Source organism: Cupressus sempervirens, chromosome 3, assembly GCF_028749045.1.
Source record: "Cupressus sempervirens isolate cs-2001-9-10 chromosome 3, ASM2874904v1, whole genome shotgun sequence".
Lineage (NCBI taxonomy): Eukaryota > Viridiplantae > Streptophyta > Pinopsida > Cupressales > Cupressaceae > Cupressus > Cupressus sempervirens.
The window spans coordinates 268,352,214-268,369,760 of record NC_143120.1 but is presented as its reverse complement, the minus strand read 5'-3'; the positions used below and the strand labels follow the sequence as shown (position 1 = coordinate 268,369,760).

The following is a 17,547-nucleotide window of genomic DNA, read 5'->3' as shown; positions in this document are numbered from 1 at the left end:
TTCACTAGAAGGTCAGGGAGAGGCGACACCAAGGTCTCCCATTCACCCCGAGCTTGGATTTAGCAAGCAGACAAGGAAAAAACGAGGCAGAAGCCCCTCAGCCCCACACTACCGCGGACTCCCACCAAAGATTTAGCAATGATAACAAAAAAAGAGCTGTAGGCAATCACTCACTGCCAAAAGAGACACAAGCTCCCAGAACACCACCACACACCTAGTCTGTAGCAAGCCACGAACCATGAAACAACAAACAAGACGCCACAGGGAGCAAGAGAGGATGCGGGCTAGGGCATGCAGGCCCTAGCAGTAGACCAAGAATTGCCCTCCTGCATTCTTCTTCCTCCTTTCAAGTAGCATTCAATTATTAGGATTTTTTAACTAGATAATGATCTCTACTTTAAAATTATTTTCATACTGTATGGAAATACAAATCATAGTTTGAAGACTCTGATGCGGACTTGGCTCAGCAGCTCTCAAAATTTTGACTTTGACTTGGGACTTGGCATAGTTTCAACAAAATGCTTGAAATATACTTGACAAAAACTAGCCTCATAATTATACAAAAAATGCTTCGAGATAACATAAAAATGTTATTTGACTATCAATTATTCATAATTCAAACTTCAAACATTACATGTATTATCCCCAAACTCTCAAAATTCAATAGTTTTAAACAAATTCAAAGTCTAATAATACACCGTAATACAACAAAATTGTAATAAAAACATTGTAACTATTTAAATTTGATGATATGTTAACATGAAAATACAACCACATACAATCTGTATGTCTTTCCTCTCTTAGTGTAACTTAATTTTTCGTAGTTTTCCTCTGTTTCATTGTACTTTACTATTTTTTATTGATGATTTTATCAGCTTTGAATGCTTAAAAATCTCTTTTCAAATTGTCTTCTTGCTATGTTGATTCTTCACTAGGTGCAATGTTTGAATGAGAACAATAAATGACAAATGAAAATTTGAAATTTCACTTAAAAAAGCATGATTGTTATGTCTATGTGCCAAACAAAAGAGTCTGAGCTCAGGAGAGTTTTGAGTCCTACGCTCGTAGAGTCTTGGAGGACTTGTTTGAGCACTCTCCAAGACTTGGCATGGGAGTCTAGTTTATTCAACTCAGCTAGCTCAGGGACTCGGGAGTTTGCAGAGTCCTGAAGAGTCTTCATTATGTGGGATGGAACTGGTTCAGTAAGCTGCTTTTGTATTCATACAAGAGAAGTAAAGCGTGGAAAAAATCAAATTTTGTTTTCATGTCTTATCATGATTCATGAAGTTTGTTTCAGAGCTGATATTGTTTCCCAAACATCACCAATGATTCATACATAATTTTGGCATATCTTGTATTACAATACTCATGTTGTAAGCATATTTTTCCTTGGCTACTTGCCTGTGTATTGTTGTCTGTTTTCTGAATTTGTACTCTAATCAGGTTTGTTCAGAAGCAATTTTATGCTTGCAATTCTATCATACTCTGTCTTCTCATTTCTATCATATTCTATTAGTAAGCTCATTTGTACCCTACCATGTTAATAAATATACCCATTTAATTCTCACTTAAAACAGGTAGGTGTGGAGAAATTTGATAAGGAATATGCATATTCAATTCGGCACAACTATGGAAAAGAGGGGAAGAGAACGGTAAGAGTTGAGCTTTATATCTTTAATGCAGATATTTTCAATTGCAACTCAACCTTATGTAGCTAAGTCCATCTTTATCCTCAATGGTGCAGGATTACAGCCCTTATTCCTGTCAAAAGATAATTATGTCCACACCTGGAGTAGGAGACCATCATGGTTGCCCTTATCGACATTTCAGGTATTCATCAATGTTAAAATACTTAAATAATTAATCTCAACTGAAATTTCATGCTATTGATCTCAAAACTGTTGCTTATTTCGAAATAAAGTGAGGAGAATTTGCGAGCAATGCTTGGGAAAGTTGGGATCAGTGCTAGGGCAGTTGATGATATCATCCACAAAGCTCGCGAACGTCATTACCAGGTATATGAATTTGTTGTCAAATTGAAATGCAGAGAAATATTTAATGCATTTTTAGTCAACTGTCAAGAAATTATCCCTCCAAATAATTAGATGTTTAATATAAAATCATGCGTACAAATAAACAGATGACGTGACTCTGTTGATTAATTATAGAGTTTGAGCCATGTTGTGGCAAGACAATATTTTGGATTTTTTTAACACAATAGTCTTATGTAAGTAGTACTATGGAGTTTTGTGAGCGTTACATGTTATGGGTTTGAGTTCTATATTTTCTGCAAATATTCATGCTATGGTGACATAGTTTCTGATTATCCTTTTCTTTAATAGACTTTGAGCCATGTTGTGGCAAGACAACATTTTGGATTTTTTAATACAATAGTCTTATGTCAATAGTGCTATAGAGTTTTGTGAGCGTTACATGTTATCAGCTCGAGTTCTATGTTTTCTGCAAATATTCATGCTATGGTGACATAGTTTCTGATTACCCCTTAAAGATTAAATCCTTAACAACCATGATATCATGGTTTTATTTTCTTTCTTCTGATAATAAGTTTAAAACTTCAAATTGATATTTTAGTTATGAGAAAGTGAGGCTGAGCTCTATTAGCATGTGACATGACAGAGGTATAACACATACTCTGAAGGTTTTTGACACAGGAAATACATGGTTTGGGTATGAGTGCCAAGATCTTTACTTCCGTGTAATAGCTTTATATCAAAATGTATTTGGGAGACATTTCAAGATTTTATTGTCTTTTAACTTAGTCTCATGGCTCTACTTGTACTCCCAAGGCACAAATCTTATGATCATTTAAAGAGCTCACTTGAATATTTAACCAAGTCTTTTTAAGACTGACGAGTCTGCCATACCACACCACTCAATAGGCTTGCAGTGTATATATATTTTCAAGAAAGGAAAGGCTTAATCTCTTTCAAAGCTGTAAAATGAGGGTTATTCTGGAGCAGCATTCTGTTTAACTTTTTCTTCGTAGCTTTCAGAACTGAGGAGCATTTTTAAAACATTTTCTGGTTTTGTATTCATCAACACAAAACCTTGGAATAGAGTTTTCCTCATCATAAACTAACGATTCTTTTGACGCCAGTGTTTCACCCAGTGATGGCTCCCACGCGTCTCTCCTTTGAGGAGGGGTGATGGGAGAGTGAAGTTTCAAATACATTGTGTGTTTTCTAACATTTTAATGCCATTTTGTGTTTTTGGATTTGAAAGCAGGGGTTTGGGGCAGCACCGCCTAGTGGGGTCAAGGGGCAATGTCCCATGCAGGGTTTTTTGGGCAGCGCCTACGGTGCGCTTCCTGTTATATAAGGTGGGGATGAGGCAGAACGCCTCTGCTGCCAAGCCCATTTTTTCTCTTGCGTGGCTTTTGGACTCTTCATTTTAAGCATTTTTCTCCCAAAATTGATGTGTTTGAACTCCCTTTGAAATGCAACATTTTTAATGATTTTGTGTGCAATTGCAAATTGAATGGAACCCAAAATTAAATAAACAGATGCAATTTTTAAAAACCTTATTAAAATTTGCTGCCTCCTAGGAATGCCCTTAGGTCTTTAGAATGGTCGAGGGATGCTTGTGCATCTCCCTCGCCGTTCCGCGAATGCCAAGATGTCCCTGCATTTTGGCAGTGACAGGGAAACTTGGGAGCGCGATCTGTACATCCCAAGAGAGATAAAATATGACACTATCTCTTAAACCTAAAATCAAAACCATAGTTACAAGACTCGAACTTCCCTTGGACTTGACAAGCTGATTTTTGACTTGGGCTCGATGTCTAGACTCAGCAAAATCTTAGCACGGACAAAACAAACTGAAAAATCTAAGAAATTCAAAGATTTTTAAGGATTAAAACTTTTCTCATGCATTATCCAACCAATTAACATCAAAATTTTAATCCTTTTTGACTTAGGCGACATTTTCTGTACAACATCACAGAGCCGTCTCTGCACCTCATTATTGGCATTGAAACTTGGGCTAAATTGGAATACCTGATTAAGGTAGTGGGTAGCTGCATGCATAGGCATGTGAAGCAGATTGTGCTGTCATCAATCACTGACACCCCATATGGGACCATATTTAGCCTAATTCCTTGTATAAAAAGATCTAATGGCCTCTTTCACCTTGTACATGCCCTTATAAATGTATCCCATTGCAGGCTTCTCTCCATCAACAATTTGTAGGAGAACAATAAGAGACTCTATGAACTACAATCATTGTGAAAGTTGAAATGTTAAGCTTTAAGTTTTACTTTAAAAAATGAACAATGAGCATAAACCTTATTTATCGGATTTGCGCATCTAACCGTCGAACCAGATCGAGCTCCAGATTTGTGAACCGGTCCGTGCCGGATTCACGTAGGGTTTGGATTTGATCTTGTAGATTCGTCTAAATTTGTAGTTTGCAAATTCGAACAACCCATAGGGTTGAATCAAGACCCTGCATGAATTCAACACAAATCCATCATGAATCTATGCAGACCAAGGAGAATCCAACAAAAAATTTGTCACGAAGCTACGTGGACTCAAGATAATTCAATGTGAATTTGTATGAATCCCCAAGGGCCTGCATGCCCAACTTGGAATAAATACACACAAACACACACACACACACACATAATGCATATAGATATGTTTTATATATAATGCATATATATTTGTATATATATTTGTGACATATAATGCACATATATATTTATAATTATATATAACACACACACGAATCCTTATGAATCATAATGGGAAAAAAATCACGAATCCATGAATCGAATTCTTGAACCCAAATTCGACCCCTAACTTGAATTGACAAGTAAGACATAAACAAGTGTAGACAAAATTGATGAAATGAAATAAAAATGAGGACAAAAGATAAAATTACCTCCTCAATCTCTTTGGGTGGTTGCCAAAAGTCACTCCATTAAAAACCCGGTCAGTTGTTTCAATCCTTGCACTACTTTTTGCATATGATGAGGTAGTCCACTCCTCAATCACAAACATGCTTTTCAAACTGGCATTGGACTAAAGCAAGGATTTCAATGTGATAAAATTTGTTGCAAATTAGGTGACCCTTGGACAAACCAACTCATTTTTATTTGTGAAATCCCTCGTAAGGTTGAAAACCCAAGTATGTTTATACATTAATTTACAAATAATTGTTCCCTGCTCTACACATTATTTGTATCCAAGGAAGTTTGCCAAGATCCTTCTGCATGAGGTCAATACAATGAGCAACACAAGGGTTCCAAATCAAGTTGAGGTGCCTCTCCACTAGAAGTTTACCTTAAAGAAATAATTTGCTGCATTATTCATGTCTATCTGTACCACATACTCCTCATCCACCTCCTTTAACATTTCCTTCGACACATTACAAAGATATCAACATTTTTTGCTTTCCTTGAAGCATCAATTGATTTCAAAAACATTTTGGTCCCTGAGGGAAAAAATCAATTTAGTGCAATCAAAATTTGAAAACTTAATCACTAAATCAATGGTTTATACTAGTAAGTACAAGCTCTACAATTATCTGATGAGGAGACAAGAAAGTTCAGCAGTGTTTTACATCTTCTATCTGTCCAACCATCAATCATGATGGTGTAACCCTTCTCCCTTCGTGCCTCACATTGCTCATTAATTGCGACATTTGACATCAACCACCTTTTAGGTCAGAATAGGACCTTTTGACACCTCATCATTAGGGGCTTTGAACCTTGGATCACAAACATTGTCAACATCTTATTGCTATTTGCCAACACATAACTTCTCCTTTTTTTTGATCTGGTGATGGCATGTTTCCAAGCCTTATTCCTTTGAACTCTAGTAGGGTTTGCATGTGAGTTGAGTTGAGAGTTGAGACCTAGGTGAACCACTTCCAGACTTAGACGTTATGCCACTGCTGAATATGTCATAAATAATAAAAAAACATATACGATAAAGAAAATCAAACATTAAGGCTTCTTACTTTTCAAAATTTTCATTAACATAAAATGAAACAAAACTAGAAAACAAATGTAAACAAAATGGAAATATGAATGTAAAAAAATTGACAAAACAAAAATTGTAACTCGCCTTTTCAAATTTGCTCTGCACTTCAAATTTGTAGAGGCCTTTTCTAAATGCTTCTTTAAGCTCCTCTCAATGTGTAAATGCAAGCTACAAACTTGCACAAATAATTTGCAATCAATATATGAAAGCCAATCGACTTGCTGATCTATATTTTAAAATCCAAATGCTCCTCTAAAGCCTTTTCTCTCTCTTCCTTGTGTTTGGTAATGAAGGAATGACCTTTTTGGTTTTTAGAGACCATGTAATGAAGGAATAACCTTAATAAAACTTAACCATATGAACAATATAATTAGAAACCACAACAAGATACTCATGCACAATAACACCATATATGTTAACTAGGGAAACCCTTGATCAGAGGGAAAACTCTCGTGGGGATGGTACCCACAAGATGATGTACTAATATAAATATTCCTTGTTTGAGGATGGACCCTGTTAGGAGTTTGTAACAACATTTAGTACATATTATTTCCTGTTAGGAGATTCCAACCCTGTTAGGAGTTGTGTAAGGCAGATAGATCCACTGTCCAAAAAACTTTAGGGGCAAGAACAATGAACCCAGTGTCCAAATGATCTTTGTATTATTCCTTGCAGAATAATAGAATTGTACTGTACTCCTTCCTATTTCTCTGTCTTGTCAACCATACTTCTAATCTTGTTACTAGATCACAAACTTAGCATCCAATAATCCCTTGGATTGCTTACTCACATTCACCAAATGCTCTGTTTCTTTTCGCACTTCGCATTCAATACTTGATCACACACTTTCTTACAAACAAGGAAAACATCTTTCCTTTATACCCTATCTTCAAAATAATTCCTTAAGTAGGCCTTGAGGCTTTCCCAATTAATTATAATAAGATAATTAATTAATTCATAATTACAATAGCATGGTCAGCTCATAGTCTATATAAAATTTCAAACGTGCGATACTAGGGCTTGCACACTTGTTGACGTCATCATCAAATTGTCTTCTGTCATTGGCTGACTGCACATCACCAGATTATATCTCTGCTAGAAGATATAATAGGATCATCAAAAATTGCTTTCCATGCACTTTTTCTCTACACTGCTCTCTGTAAATTACTTATAGCTTCCGTACATATTCAACTTAGACTCTGTGTATTTAACCACGTCATTAGGATACAAAATGGAACATGTCCTTAACCGCGCTTCACTTGTACATCAAAACTTTGTCTGTACAAGTATTATCTTTGTTTGCTATTCTGTCAGTCTTTATAGAATTACTGCTATGTTGACATCAATGACAAACACAATCATGAATGCAACATGTCAATACTCTCCAATGCTTAGGATACTCCCCCAAAGGAATACCATCAGCATTCATGCTAACAGGGCTTGCCAAGTATTTGCTAAAAAATTGCGGCTTTTGCTCAAAACTCAGCTTAATAACTTGTTGGGTTTTTGGGAAAAGCCTAAGTTGCCGATTTCGGACGCTGGAGCTCGGGTCCGGGTCCGGATTCGAGCCCGGGTCCGCGACGGGTTTGGGTAGGGTTCGTGTTTTTCCCTGCGGGTCCTAATCCGGGCGGACCTGTAGGGCAAAACCCGAACCTTGCCCGGACTCAGGTGAATCCGGGCGGACCTGCGACAGGTGGGCCCAAAAAGTGGCCCAAAAAAGCATTAAAAAAAAAAATATATATATATTTTTGCCAAACCTTAAAGTAAGGCCTATTAGATGCATTTCATTCATCTAATCTCTCATTTGCTTTGTCATTTTGCTCTTTCATTTTGGTGTGGCCATTTTGCAAGTTTGAAGAGAAGGTTGTAGAGATTGTTTGTGGAGTCTCAAATCCTTCAAATAATCAGTGCTGAGTGTTCCAGGTATGCATTTGATCCTTCCTTTTGCTTCTTTCATAGTTTGTTTTTAGTTTTTTTAAAAATATTTATTGTTCTAAATTTTTATCAAGTTTTGTATAAGTTTTGAAATATTTTTTGAAATTTGTTTTTATAGATTGCAAGAATCCAAGAATGAGTAGTTAGGGTTCAGCGGGTGGGGTGGGATCCCAAAGATTTAAAATTGATAGAGGCTCTTTTTTGTGGAAGTATACAACAAGAATTGAGCAATGTGTTGGAGGGGGAGGGTATATATGGAAATGCAATTTTTGCCAAAACCAATATAGAAGCTCCTATTACTGGGTTAAAACATCATTTGATAGGTCCATCAGGTCAAGGGATTTCCATGTGTGAGGGGCCCCTAGAGGGAGGTAAAAAAGGGTTGCCGGCTCCTCAAATAGTAGGCATGTTAAAAGAACAACAAGAGGCTGATAGGTTAGTGTCAAAGGCAAAAAAAGATAAGTCAAAGCAAAACCACCAACACTACCCTCTTAAACAATCAGTAGACCACATCCCTTCCTACCTAACCCATTTGTGGATGAAGATGAAATAGAAACACCCCCATCCCGCAAGAGAGGTCCATTAGATACGACATTTGAAAATGACAAGAGAGAAATTGCTGACATAAAGATTGGGCGTTGCCTCATTACAAATGGTGTTTCATTCAATCTAGTGAGATCCTTTTATTGGAGAGAGATGGTGAAAGCAATAAATGATGCACCTCATGGTTACTGATCCCTTGGATATGAAAAGTTGAGAACCACCATATTGCATAAGGAGAGAAAGAAAGTAGAAAACCTCCTCAAACCAATAAGAGATTCTTAGGTCCAAACGGGGGTGAGCATTGTCTCTGATGGATGGAAAGATTGCAAAAACCGTCCATTAATAAATGTGATTGCTGTTTGCCCCAAGGGGGCAATGTTTTTGAAGGTGGTTGATTGTGAAGGGCAAGTAAAGGATGCAAATTTTATTGCCCAACTTCTCATTGAATCCATAGAGTCCGTGGGAGCTGACAATGTTGTCCAACTAATGACGGACAATGCTAAAGTTTGTAAGGCTGTAGGTGCTTTGGTAGAAGCACGATATGAGCATATCTTTTGGACGCCATGCATTGTCCACACTTTGAACTTGGTGATGAAAGCAATGGGTAGCCAAATTGAATGGATGAAAAATGTGTATGAGGAGGGTGAGCAGATCCAAATGTTTGTGACAAACCACCATATGTCACAAGCAATTTTAAGAACTTTCTCCCTCTTGGAATTATTGAAGGTAAATTTTAAACTTTATTTAGCTTCATTTATCTTTTTAATTTTTGTGTCATATTTCACAAAATTTAATACATATTCTTAAATTTTGTGTTATCAACTTATTATATTAACTTAGAATTTGAATTAACATGGTAATAGGTTGCTGAAACAAGGTTTGCTTCACACACAATCGTCTTTAGACAACTTGTGAGGGTGAAAGAGGCATTGTGTCAAATGGTTATTAGCAACAAATGGGGTGGATAGAAGCAAGCTGATACAGAAAAGGCCAAAACTGTAAAGAATTTGATCTTGAGTGATGATTTTTGGAATAGGGTGGAATATGCATTAGAACTCACCAAGCCCATCATGTCTATGCTTCGGTATGCCGACATGGATGAGCCTTGTTTGGGGAACATATATGATGCCATGGACTCCATGCTAGAAAGAATGAAATCAGTAAGTTTAAATTTTTATACAATACTTTATCCTTGTTTATTGAGAGATTTTGATTTTTTATTTTAATTAAGTTATTAACACTACATCAAGATAACTTACATGTACATCATTTGACATCCCAGGTCATTCAGAGGAGAGAGCAGGATCTTGATACCTTGTATAGTAAGGTGGAGAAAATTGTTCTACATCGTTGGAACAAGATGACCACACCTTTACACCTCCTGGCATATGCACTTTCCCCTAGATATTATAGCAGTGAGATACTTGCTATTCTTGGTAGAGTGGCACCATATAGAGATCCTGAAGTTGCTGCTGGGTATAAGAGGGCACTTAACAGGCTCTTTAGTGATCCTGATGTGGCATCAAATGTTAGAAGAGAGTTTGTTGATTTTGTCTCAGGCAAAAATGCAAAACTTGATGCAATCAATGACCAAAGTAGATTGGATGCCATTGGATGGTGGTACTTACATGGGGAAAGTTACATGTACCTCCAACCTCTTGCCATTAAGATCTTGTCACAAGTATGTATTTAAGTTATTTTCCTTTTCTTATGGCCACTTAGCTTGTCGAATTAGCACTCTTAAATTCCTATTGTATTGTAAAATTACTTAGCTAATTTTTTAAAATTTGTTGGTTGTCTCTCTTGGTTGCGAGCTCTTCTACTACTGAGCCGAATTGGAGTACAAACTCTTTTATCCACTTAGTGAAGCGTAACTGGTTGGGTTCGAAGAAAGTAGAGGACTTGGTATTTATTCACAACAATTGGCGCCTCCTATTACGCAAGGATCCAAGATATAAGAAGGGATCAAAGAAGTTGTGGGATGTACTACTTGAGACTTCTGACTTGGATATGACTGCCCAAGATATATCTAGAATTGCCTTGCTAGATGTTGAGGAGGATGAGGAGGAGGATGTGGTTGCATTTGGGGCTAGTGGAACCGGTTTGGATTCCAATGATGAGGAAAATGTCAATGATATAGATGAGGATGAAGCCATTGATCCCTCATATTTTGATGACCCATTTGACCCTTGAAGGGCATTTGCATCTTTGATAAACTATGTTTAAACATTTGTCATTGACTCATTGAGTCATTTATGATTTATCACCATGTTTCAAACTTTATTAAGTCATAATTTATCATCTATCAATTTGATGAAGTAGTCTATGTTTTGAAATTCTATTTTGCATTTTAGTAATTCAATGTATGATTTTATTTACAACATTAGCATAGATTAGTGAGTGAGTATTTAATGTTTATCTTTGACATTTGGCATTGATCAATAATCAAGTAACATTGATATATTCATACTATGGAATGACTTAGTTTTACTTTTACAACTATGTGAGTTTTTTTTTTTTTTTTTTTTTTTTGTATATATATATATACATACTCACGAACCCACCCACGAACCCAAATGGGGAATTTTTTTTTTGCCCGAACCCACGAACTCGAACCCTGAACCCGAATCCGTCCTCGAACCCGAATCGGCAACTTAGGGAAAAGCTTGTGCAGCTAGGAAACCTGCTTGTACTCGTAGGGTTTGTGAGCTACAGTATGAATGTTTTAGGTTAAACTAATAATATGGGGTATCCAAATCTATCTTGCCTTCATACATAGAGATGTCTAGATTGACTTTACCTTGTATGTTGTCTGCACCAAATTCTTGTGAATTGGAAGGGTTCCAGATCTATTCAAATAACAGAGAGAATTGATTGACAATATTGGCTTTATGTGCATGACATTCCTACAATATTTCTTCCTCTCTTTGCAACACACCCCTATTATTTTTTAGAACATCTATAGAGTTGGTTTTGCTAACGATTTCTCTTCCATATAAGGATGTGAAAGAAGATAGCTTGAAAGTTTATGAGTTCCACACTCTTCTTGAATTTAAACCTTGTGTGTGTTGGCACACACATAGAGATGAGGTCCCAGAAACCACTACAATCATTCAGAAATGATGTGAAGCAATTTTTCTGTCATCCCATTGATTTGGGTCTAGGGTTGAACTTGTTTATTAACCCAATCAAAGAAATTCAATCATCTTATATGTAGAAACTGATTGTGCACATGGCAGATATTCAAGTACACGTAATAGGAAATAATTAGGAAAACATAGAAGATAACTGACAACTGCTTTAGAACTGTAATAACCCGTTTTGTACATTATTAATGAGAGCAGATGTGTGCTCTCTCTCTCTCTCTCTCTCTCTCTCTCTCTCGGGAGGAAGATAAAGCATTGGCTGAATTCTTCATGTTTAATCTACTTCAACCGTCAGTACTGCTCAGAATCACTGAAAACAAGTGAAGTTCTGCAGTAACATGGAAGTTGAGTTAGCACTTGTTGTTTGGAAAATAGGTTGTTGAAAAAGAACTGCTGCAAATGTAATAGCACTGCATGTACGGTATGTGTTTTTCAAAGGCAGCAATCTCTTACATTTATATTTTGGCTAAGAGAAGAATGGACATGCCTATTCATTGATTTATTATTTATGGTTAGTACACACACACACACATACTAATCAGAATGATTTAACTAGTAATCATACTAATGTATCTCATGGTTAAATCAATCCAACTGAAGCTATAACATTAAAGCTCCCTTTTAGCTAGGGAGGATAAACATATGAATAGATCTTACCTCAACGCAGTATTAGGAATGACAAGTTTTAAGGATATCTTTGATTAGAAGATATCCAACATTTTTAGATCATCTCATAATATCAAGAGTAATGATCTCAAAATATCAAGTCACATGATACTCACCAAGTACTCAAAAAATGTCCATAGATAATGTATCCTCAATAATGCTTACCATAGAAACATTCATGGTTTGTTTAAGGAACTTAATCCACCTTGCAAGGTACAATTTATCATGATTTGTCTCAAACATCATAAGATGTCCATCACAATAGAAGGTCATGGAACTTAATCCACCATGCAAGTTATCATCTATCATGATCTGTTTAGACATCATAAGATGTCCATCACAATAGAACACCATGGTTTGTTTAAGGAACTTAATCCACCATGCAAGTTATAATCTATCATGATTTGCTTAGACATCATCATAATAGAAGATTAAGTTATTGAAAAATCATTGAGTTATTGAAAGATCGTCACCTTTCAATAACTTCTACAAATACGAGTGTAATGAATTGCAAGTTGTCACTTTCTCATGATGTACACAGGGGGAAGGCCCATTAAAATTATGCAGTCACACACATGGATTTTCAGACTTGCTTTGAATATCAATCTTCTGAGCTCCTCATCCAAAGTTGCCTCTGCTGAAGTCTCAGGCTCCCTCCAAATCCTGATCTCAGTCTTCTTTCTGCAAGAACAAACCCGGAGTGAAAAGGAAAAAATCAATGCAAATAGCTTTTATAGTATGTATATAAATACAAATAAGAGAGAGACTGTAATGAATAGACAAATGTTATACTCAAGGAAAATACTTATCTACGCATTGACATCTATGATGCAATCTTTTATAGTTCTTGGTACATCCTCTTCATGCTAATATCAATACTCCCTTTGAAGCTCAAGTTCTTTGTATACACACATACTTTTTGAATTCTTGCATTGATCCATTATCTGCCCTTTGAATACTCTTTATAAATGATTATTCGTAATATAAGTAATAATTCTTGTAGAGAGTTAATTAATTATATTTTAATATTCATTCCAATATGTGTGTGTGTAAATCCACTCAACACCTTTGGTCAGCTGACGTCACTTTTCTAAAGTTAATATACCAGAATAGCATATGGTAATGAGCTGCCGGTTTACAAACATGTCATTATATCTATACGGTGTCCACTTGGAGATATCCGCGGGAGATAATCTCCATGGCAGGTATTTAACAGGTTTGCTACCATTTTTGGCCTTTTAATATTATGCCCATAATATGCAAATATTTTTCTCCTCACATTCAATGGGATAACACATTTGCACTCTCTTAAATGACTATCATTCCTTGTATTTGTCTCCAACTATGATCGCTGAAAAAGGTCTCTCCACACAAATGCTTTGACTTTGATAAATGTCAATAACCTGTTCGATAACTCCTTTCCACGTGGTCGGAGACGCTGAAAATTGGCAAAAGTCATGAAACTTAGCACTACTTTTGCTTTCCACATTCTGTTTGTGACTTCAAAGTCTTCTTTGTTCAGGATAAACTATTATCCGATGCCCTTTTTGAAACAATATTTTCATTCTTTTGCCCGTCAATGTATGAGTCGAAGGTCATGCGATATTCAATCGCTCTCTGCTATAATCTCAGTCCTAAAATATTTTTTCTCACTTCGTATGATTTGATCAAACACAAATATCTCAGCACTTTGGGCAAATGATTCATACTATCAGCAAGGTCCATCGTTCCAACAAATATGCTTCCTTCTGTATTCCAAAAATGTTTGTCTCTCTAATATTAGAGAGTATATATTCCTCCATTTGCAGACCAATGCTCCATTTTGGATTCACAACGTAGATTTGGCAAGGGAGCTCTTATAATATTTGAAAGAATGGATCAGCACATTTCACACTTGGACGTGAACAGGGATGTAGGATATGCATACCCCTACCAGAAAAAGCCTGATCATAATGTCTTGTGCTAGGTTTGAGGGATTGTGTACACATCTAATTTGTTTTGACTTCTCCATATCTTATATGATTGGTCTGTTACATGAAACAAATAGTAAGGAGACTAGCCAATTCCCAGTGACATTGAAGAATCCCTGTGCACATTCAATCATATGTGCTGGTCATCTGGAGGAGTTCAATTTATTTGTAATGAGTACACTGACCATAGATAAAATATGCCTTCCGTCTTCTGTATATATATGGCTATGCAAAACACAGCTTGATGCGTGCCCTCATTTGTTGTGCTTTCATTTCTATTTCATTTGCGAGTTGTGCTTTGCTTTCTATTTCATTTGCAACCTGACTCTGATACCATGTTGAAAAAAAAGAATCACTGCAAATGTAATAGCACTGCCTGTACGGTATGTGTTTTTTGAAGACAGCAATCTCTTACATTTATATTGTGGCTAAGACAAGAAGAGACATGTTCCTTCATTGGACATATCTATTCATTGATTTATTATTTTTATTTATGATTAGTACATATTAGACAATTATTTTATATATATATATACAGTAATTGTCTAATGATTACTGATCAGAATGACTTAACAAGTAAATATCAATATATCTCATGGTGAAATCAATCTGACTGAAGCTACAACATTAACATAGGTCCTGACTAGGACAAGAATCTTGTTTATGCAGCAAAATCTGTGTTCTGGTGACTTAATCCTCCTTGATCATCTTCATTCTTCTACGGTCCTTTATCTCTTCAACATATCTTTGGTTGCTTTGGGTTGTGCATCTTGAAGAAGCATTGCAATAGCATTTTCAATAAAAAAACTAATTTTTTCAATGCTGAGGGCTATGTTTCAAACTCCGGAGTTTTCAGAATGAAGTTGACAGTAGGTTTTGAATGGAAATGTGTTAAAATGCTGGCAATTTTTTCCTTGGGATGGAGAATTATTTAATAGTGTTTTGACATGATTAACATTCTAAAGAGCTATATTCAAATGAATTAATGTTAGCATCTATGGATTAAAAATTTGAAATTCAATATTGATTGAGCTTGTGGGTTTGGAATCTTTGGATCACTGGTGTTAATGGAGGGGATAAAGGCCCTCATTTATTGTAACCTCAACTGGCTTGGACCTGCTTAAAAATTTCTAAGATTCATCAATCAGAAAACTATTTTGATTAAAATAGGAATTTGACATTGTAAATATGAATAACTGAATGTTGTATTATTAGCGATAATGAAAATAGCGGTTTGAAATGTTTTTCCATTTGTTTCTTAAATTTTACATTTTTTTATTCTTTGGTTTATAGGCTACCATTTAGGTGGAAAGGATAAGGGAGGCAGAGAAATGTTAGGGTGTCCCCAAGTATCATCACTAAATAAGAAACCTAGGGGGATGCCATAAATATCCTAAACATCCCCAGGACTGGAAGAAATGCAGAAAAAGGTGGATGAAAGGATGCTGACCCTGAAACATTTGGGACAACTCTAGAGGGGAGAGTATGTGTCCTTATTGGATATTGTTTTAATAATAGTCACCGATATTGTCAGCGTAGGTTTGTAAGGCTAGTTGCAGCTCTTGCCTTCAAATATTCACACAGTAACATCCCATGGCAGGAGATATCTTTAAGGCTCGGTGTCAGGAAGCAACATAACAGTTAGTCAAGTGTCTAATTATACCTTGATATCTAATTTAGCATTCTATGACAGTATTTGCAATGTTTTGATGTGCAGCTGGCATGCACAATGACTTTTGAAGCTGTTCATGCATGTTCTTGCGACACAGGGATCAACCATCCAAACCAATATTTCAGAGAGAGTCAAAAAGTTTTACAAGCAAAGGTTTGTGATCTTGTGGCTTTATTGTCTTGGTGGGTTACCTTTGTTTTTTCAAGCGATGCTTTACCATGTGGAATCTAGTGATTATACATTAAATGCATTGTACAAGGAATAAAAAAGTTGTAATATATTGTATTGGTGAATAAATGTGTTCTTTTATCTCTGCAGAATCCAGTGCCTGAATCAGGAGACTCTCCATCAACCCCAAAGCAGAAAAGTTGAAACTACCTTGATTTTAGGGTGAAAGAAATGTTAGATGATTACGTTTCAACTACCACAGCTTCCTCCTAGAAAGATTACCAGATTGGGAGAAACCTCAATGCAAATGGAGCAGTCCTAGAGCAGTACTATCATTTTTGAATTGATATTTGTCAGGGCTCATGTGCATGGTATAGGTTTAATAATCAACACCTGTTTTATTCAAACATGCGTAGGCATGTTTCTTTCATCCAAAGCTCTTCAATCAGGACAAGCTGCTGGCATTGTTTGTCGTTCAGGGCCAGCAATTCTGGTAGTTCCTTGTTATCATATACATCCTCTTACATTTTGTAATTATATAACATCTTAATCTAGTACATTAAGGTGTGTAGTTGGTTCCACAATGTATTTCTCTCAATGCTATCTATTCAAATTCAAGTCTCCTTTTTCAGTAATCTTGTATGTTTTTCCCATTGAATATTGTCCTTAGTTTAATATTCAACCAACTAGAATATCTTATCCAGCTTCTTATCTTGGTTGAAATTAGTTTTTAGAGATCTATTTGTAACAAGGTATTTGCCAACAATATTTAGTATTATATGATGCATTTGAACACCAGTAGGGGCTTATTTATAGATATATCCGATTGTATTTCTGACTTCTAGCGCTTAGTTATGTAACTTATCAACTAAAGTTAGCTATGTTGTATTCTTGTGCATGGGCATTCATACCGCCCACAGAAGCAACACCTGGAAAGTTTTTTTAAACTCTTTTCAATATTAATGTACACTTTTTCATTATGGAAAAACATCATCAATGTCAATAAAAAGTTGGCGTGCTTACAACTTTTGTTCTCTGGAAAATTGAAAATCCTTCCCCTTTTTTTAATCTCCCTCCAGTTTGAACTCTTGTTTTGATATTTATTAGTTATCTTCACTTTTAACTATTAATTTTTTTTAAAATTTATTAGTTGTGATCTCCACATTAGTTCATGTTGTGATTTATGATTTTTAAAATTGATTTAGATTTTAGTTTTTAAATTATTTAAATTATTTTATATTAGTTTAATTTTTTTTTAAAATATTATTTTTAAGTTTCTATAATTTATTTACTCAATAGAATATATATATATAGTTGCAGAGGATAAGATAGTATACTTGTTGTAGAGGACGATAAGGAAGGATCACACTAGATGACATATATCTAATTGAGCTAGTTATACAGTGGTAATCCAAAGACAATCAAGGAAAACATGTAAAATT

The 17,547-nt window shown here is 35.7% G+C and overlaps 1 protein-coding gene across 1 annotated transcript in view; it reads left to right on the top strand.

The window, feature by feature from the left end:
- Window positions 1-16,740, top strand: part of EMB2813 (DNA primase, large subunit family) — a 107,226-nt gene extending 90,486 nt beyond the window's left edge. The window contains exons 15-19 of the mRNA XM_089819415.1: window positions 1,578-1,652; window positions 1,745-1,830; window positions 1,922-2,015; window positions 15,983-16,090; window positions 16,256-16,740. Coding sequence (XP_089675541.1) covers window positions 1,578-1,652; window positions 1,745-1,830; window positions 1,922-2,015; window positions 15,983-16,090; window positions 16,256-16,309 — 417 coding nt within the window. The 3' untranslated portion in view covers window positions 16,310-16,740. The remainder of the gene's footprint in view (window positions 1-1,577; window positions 1,653-1,744; window positions 1,831-1,921; window positions 2,016-15,982; window positions 16,091-16,255) is intronic.
- The last annotated feature ends 807 nt before the right edge of the window (window positions 16,741-17,547 follow it).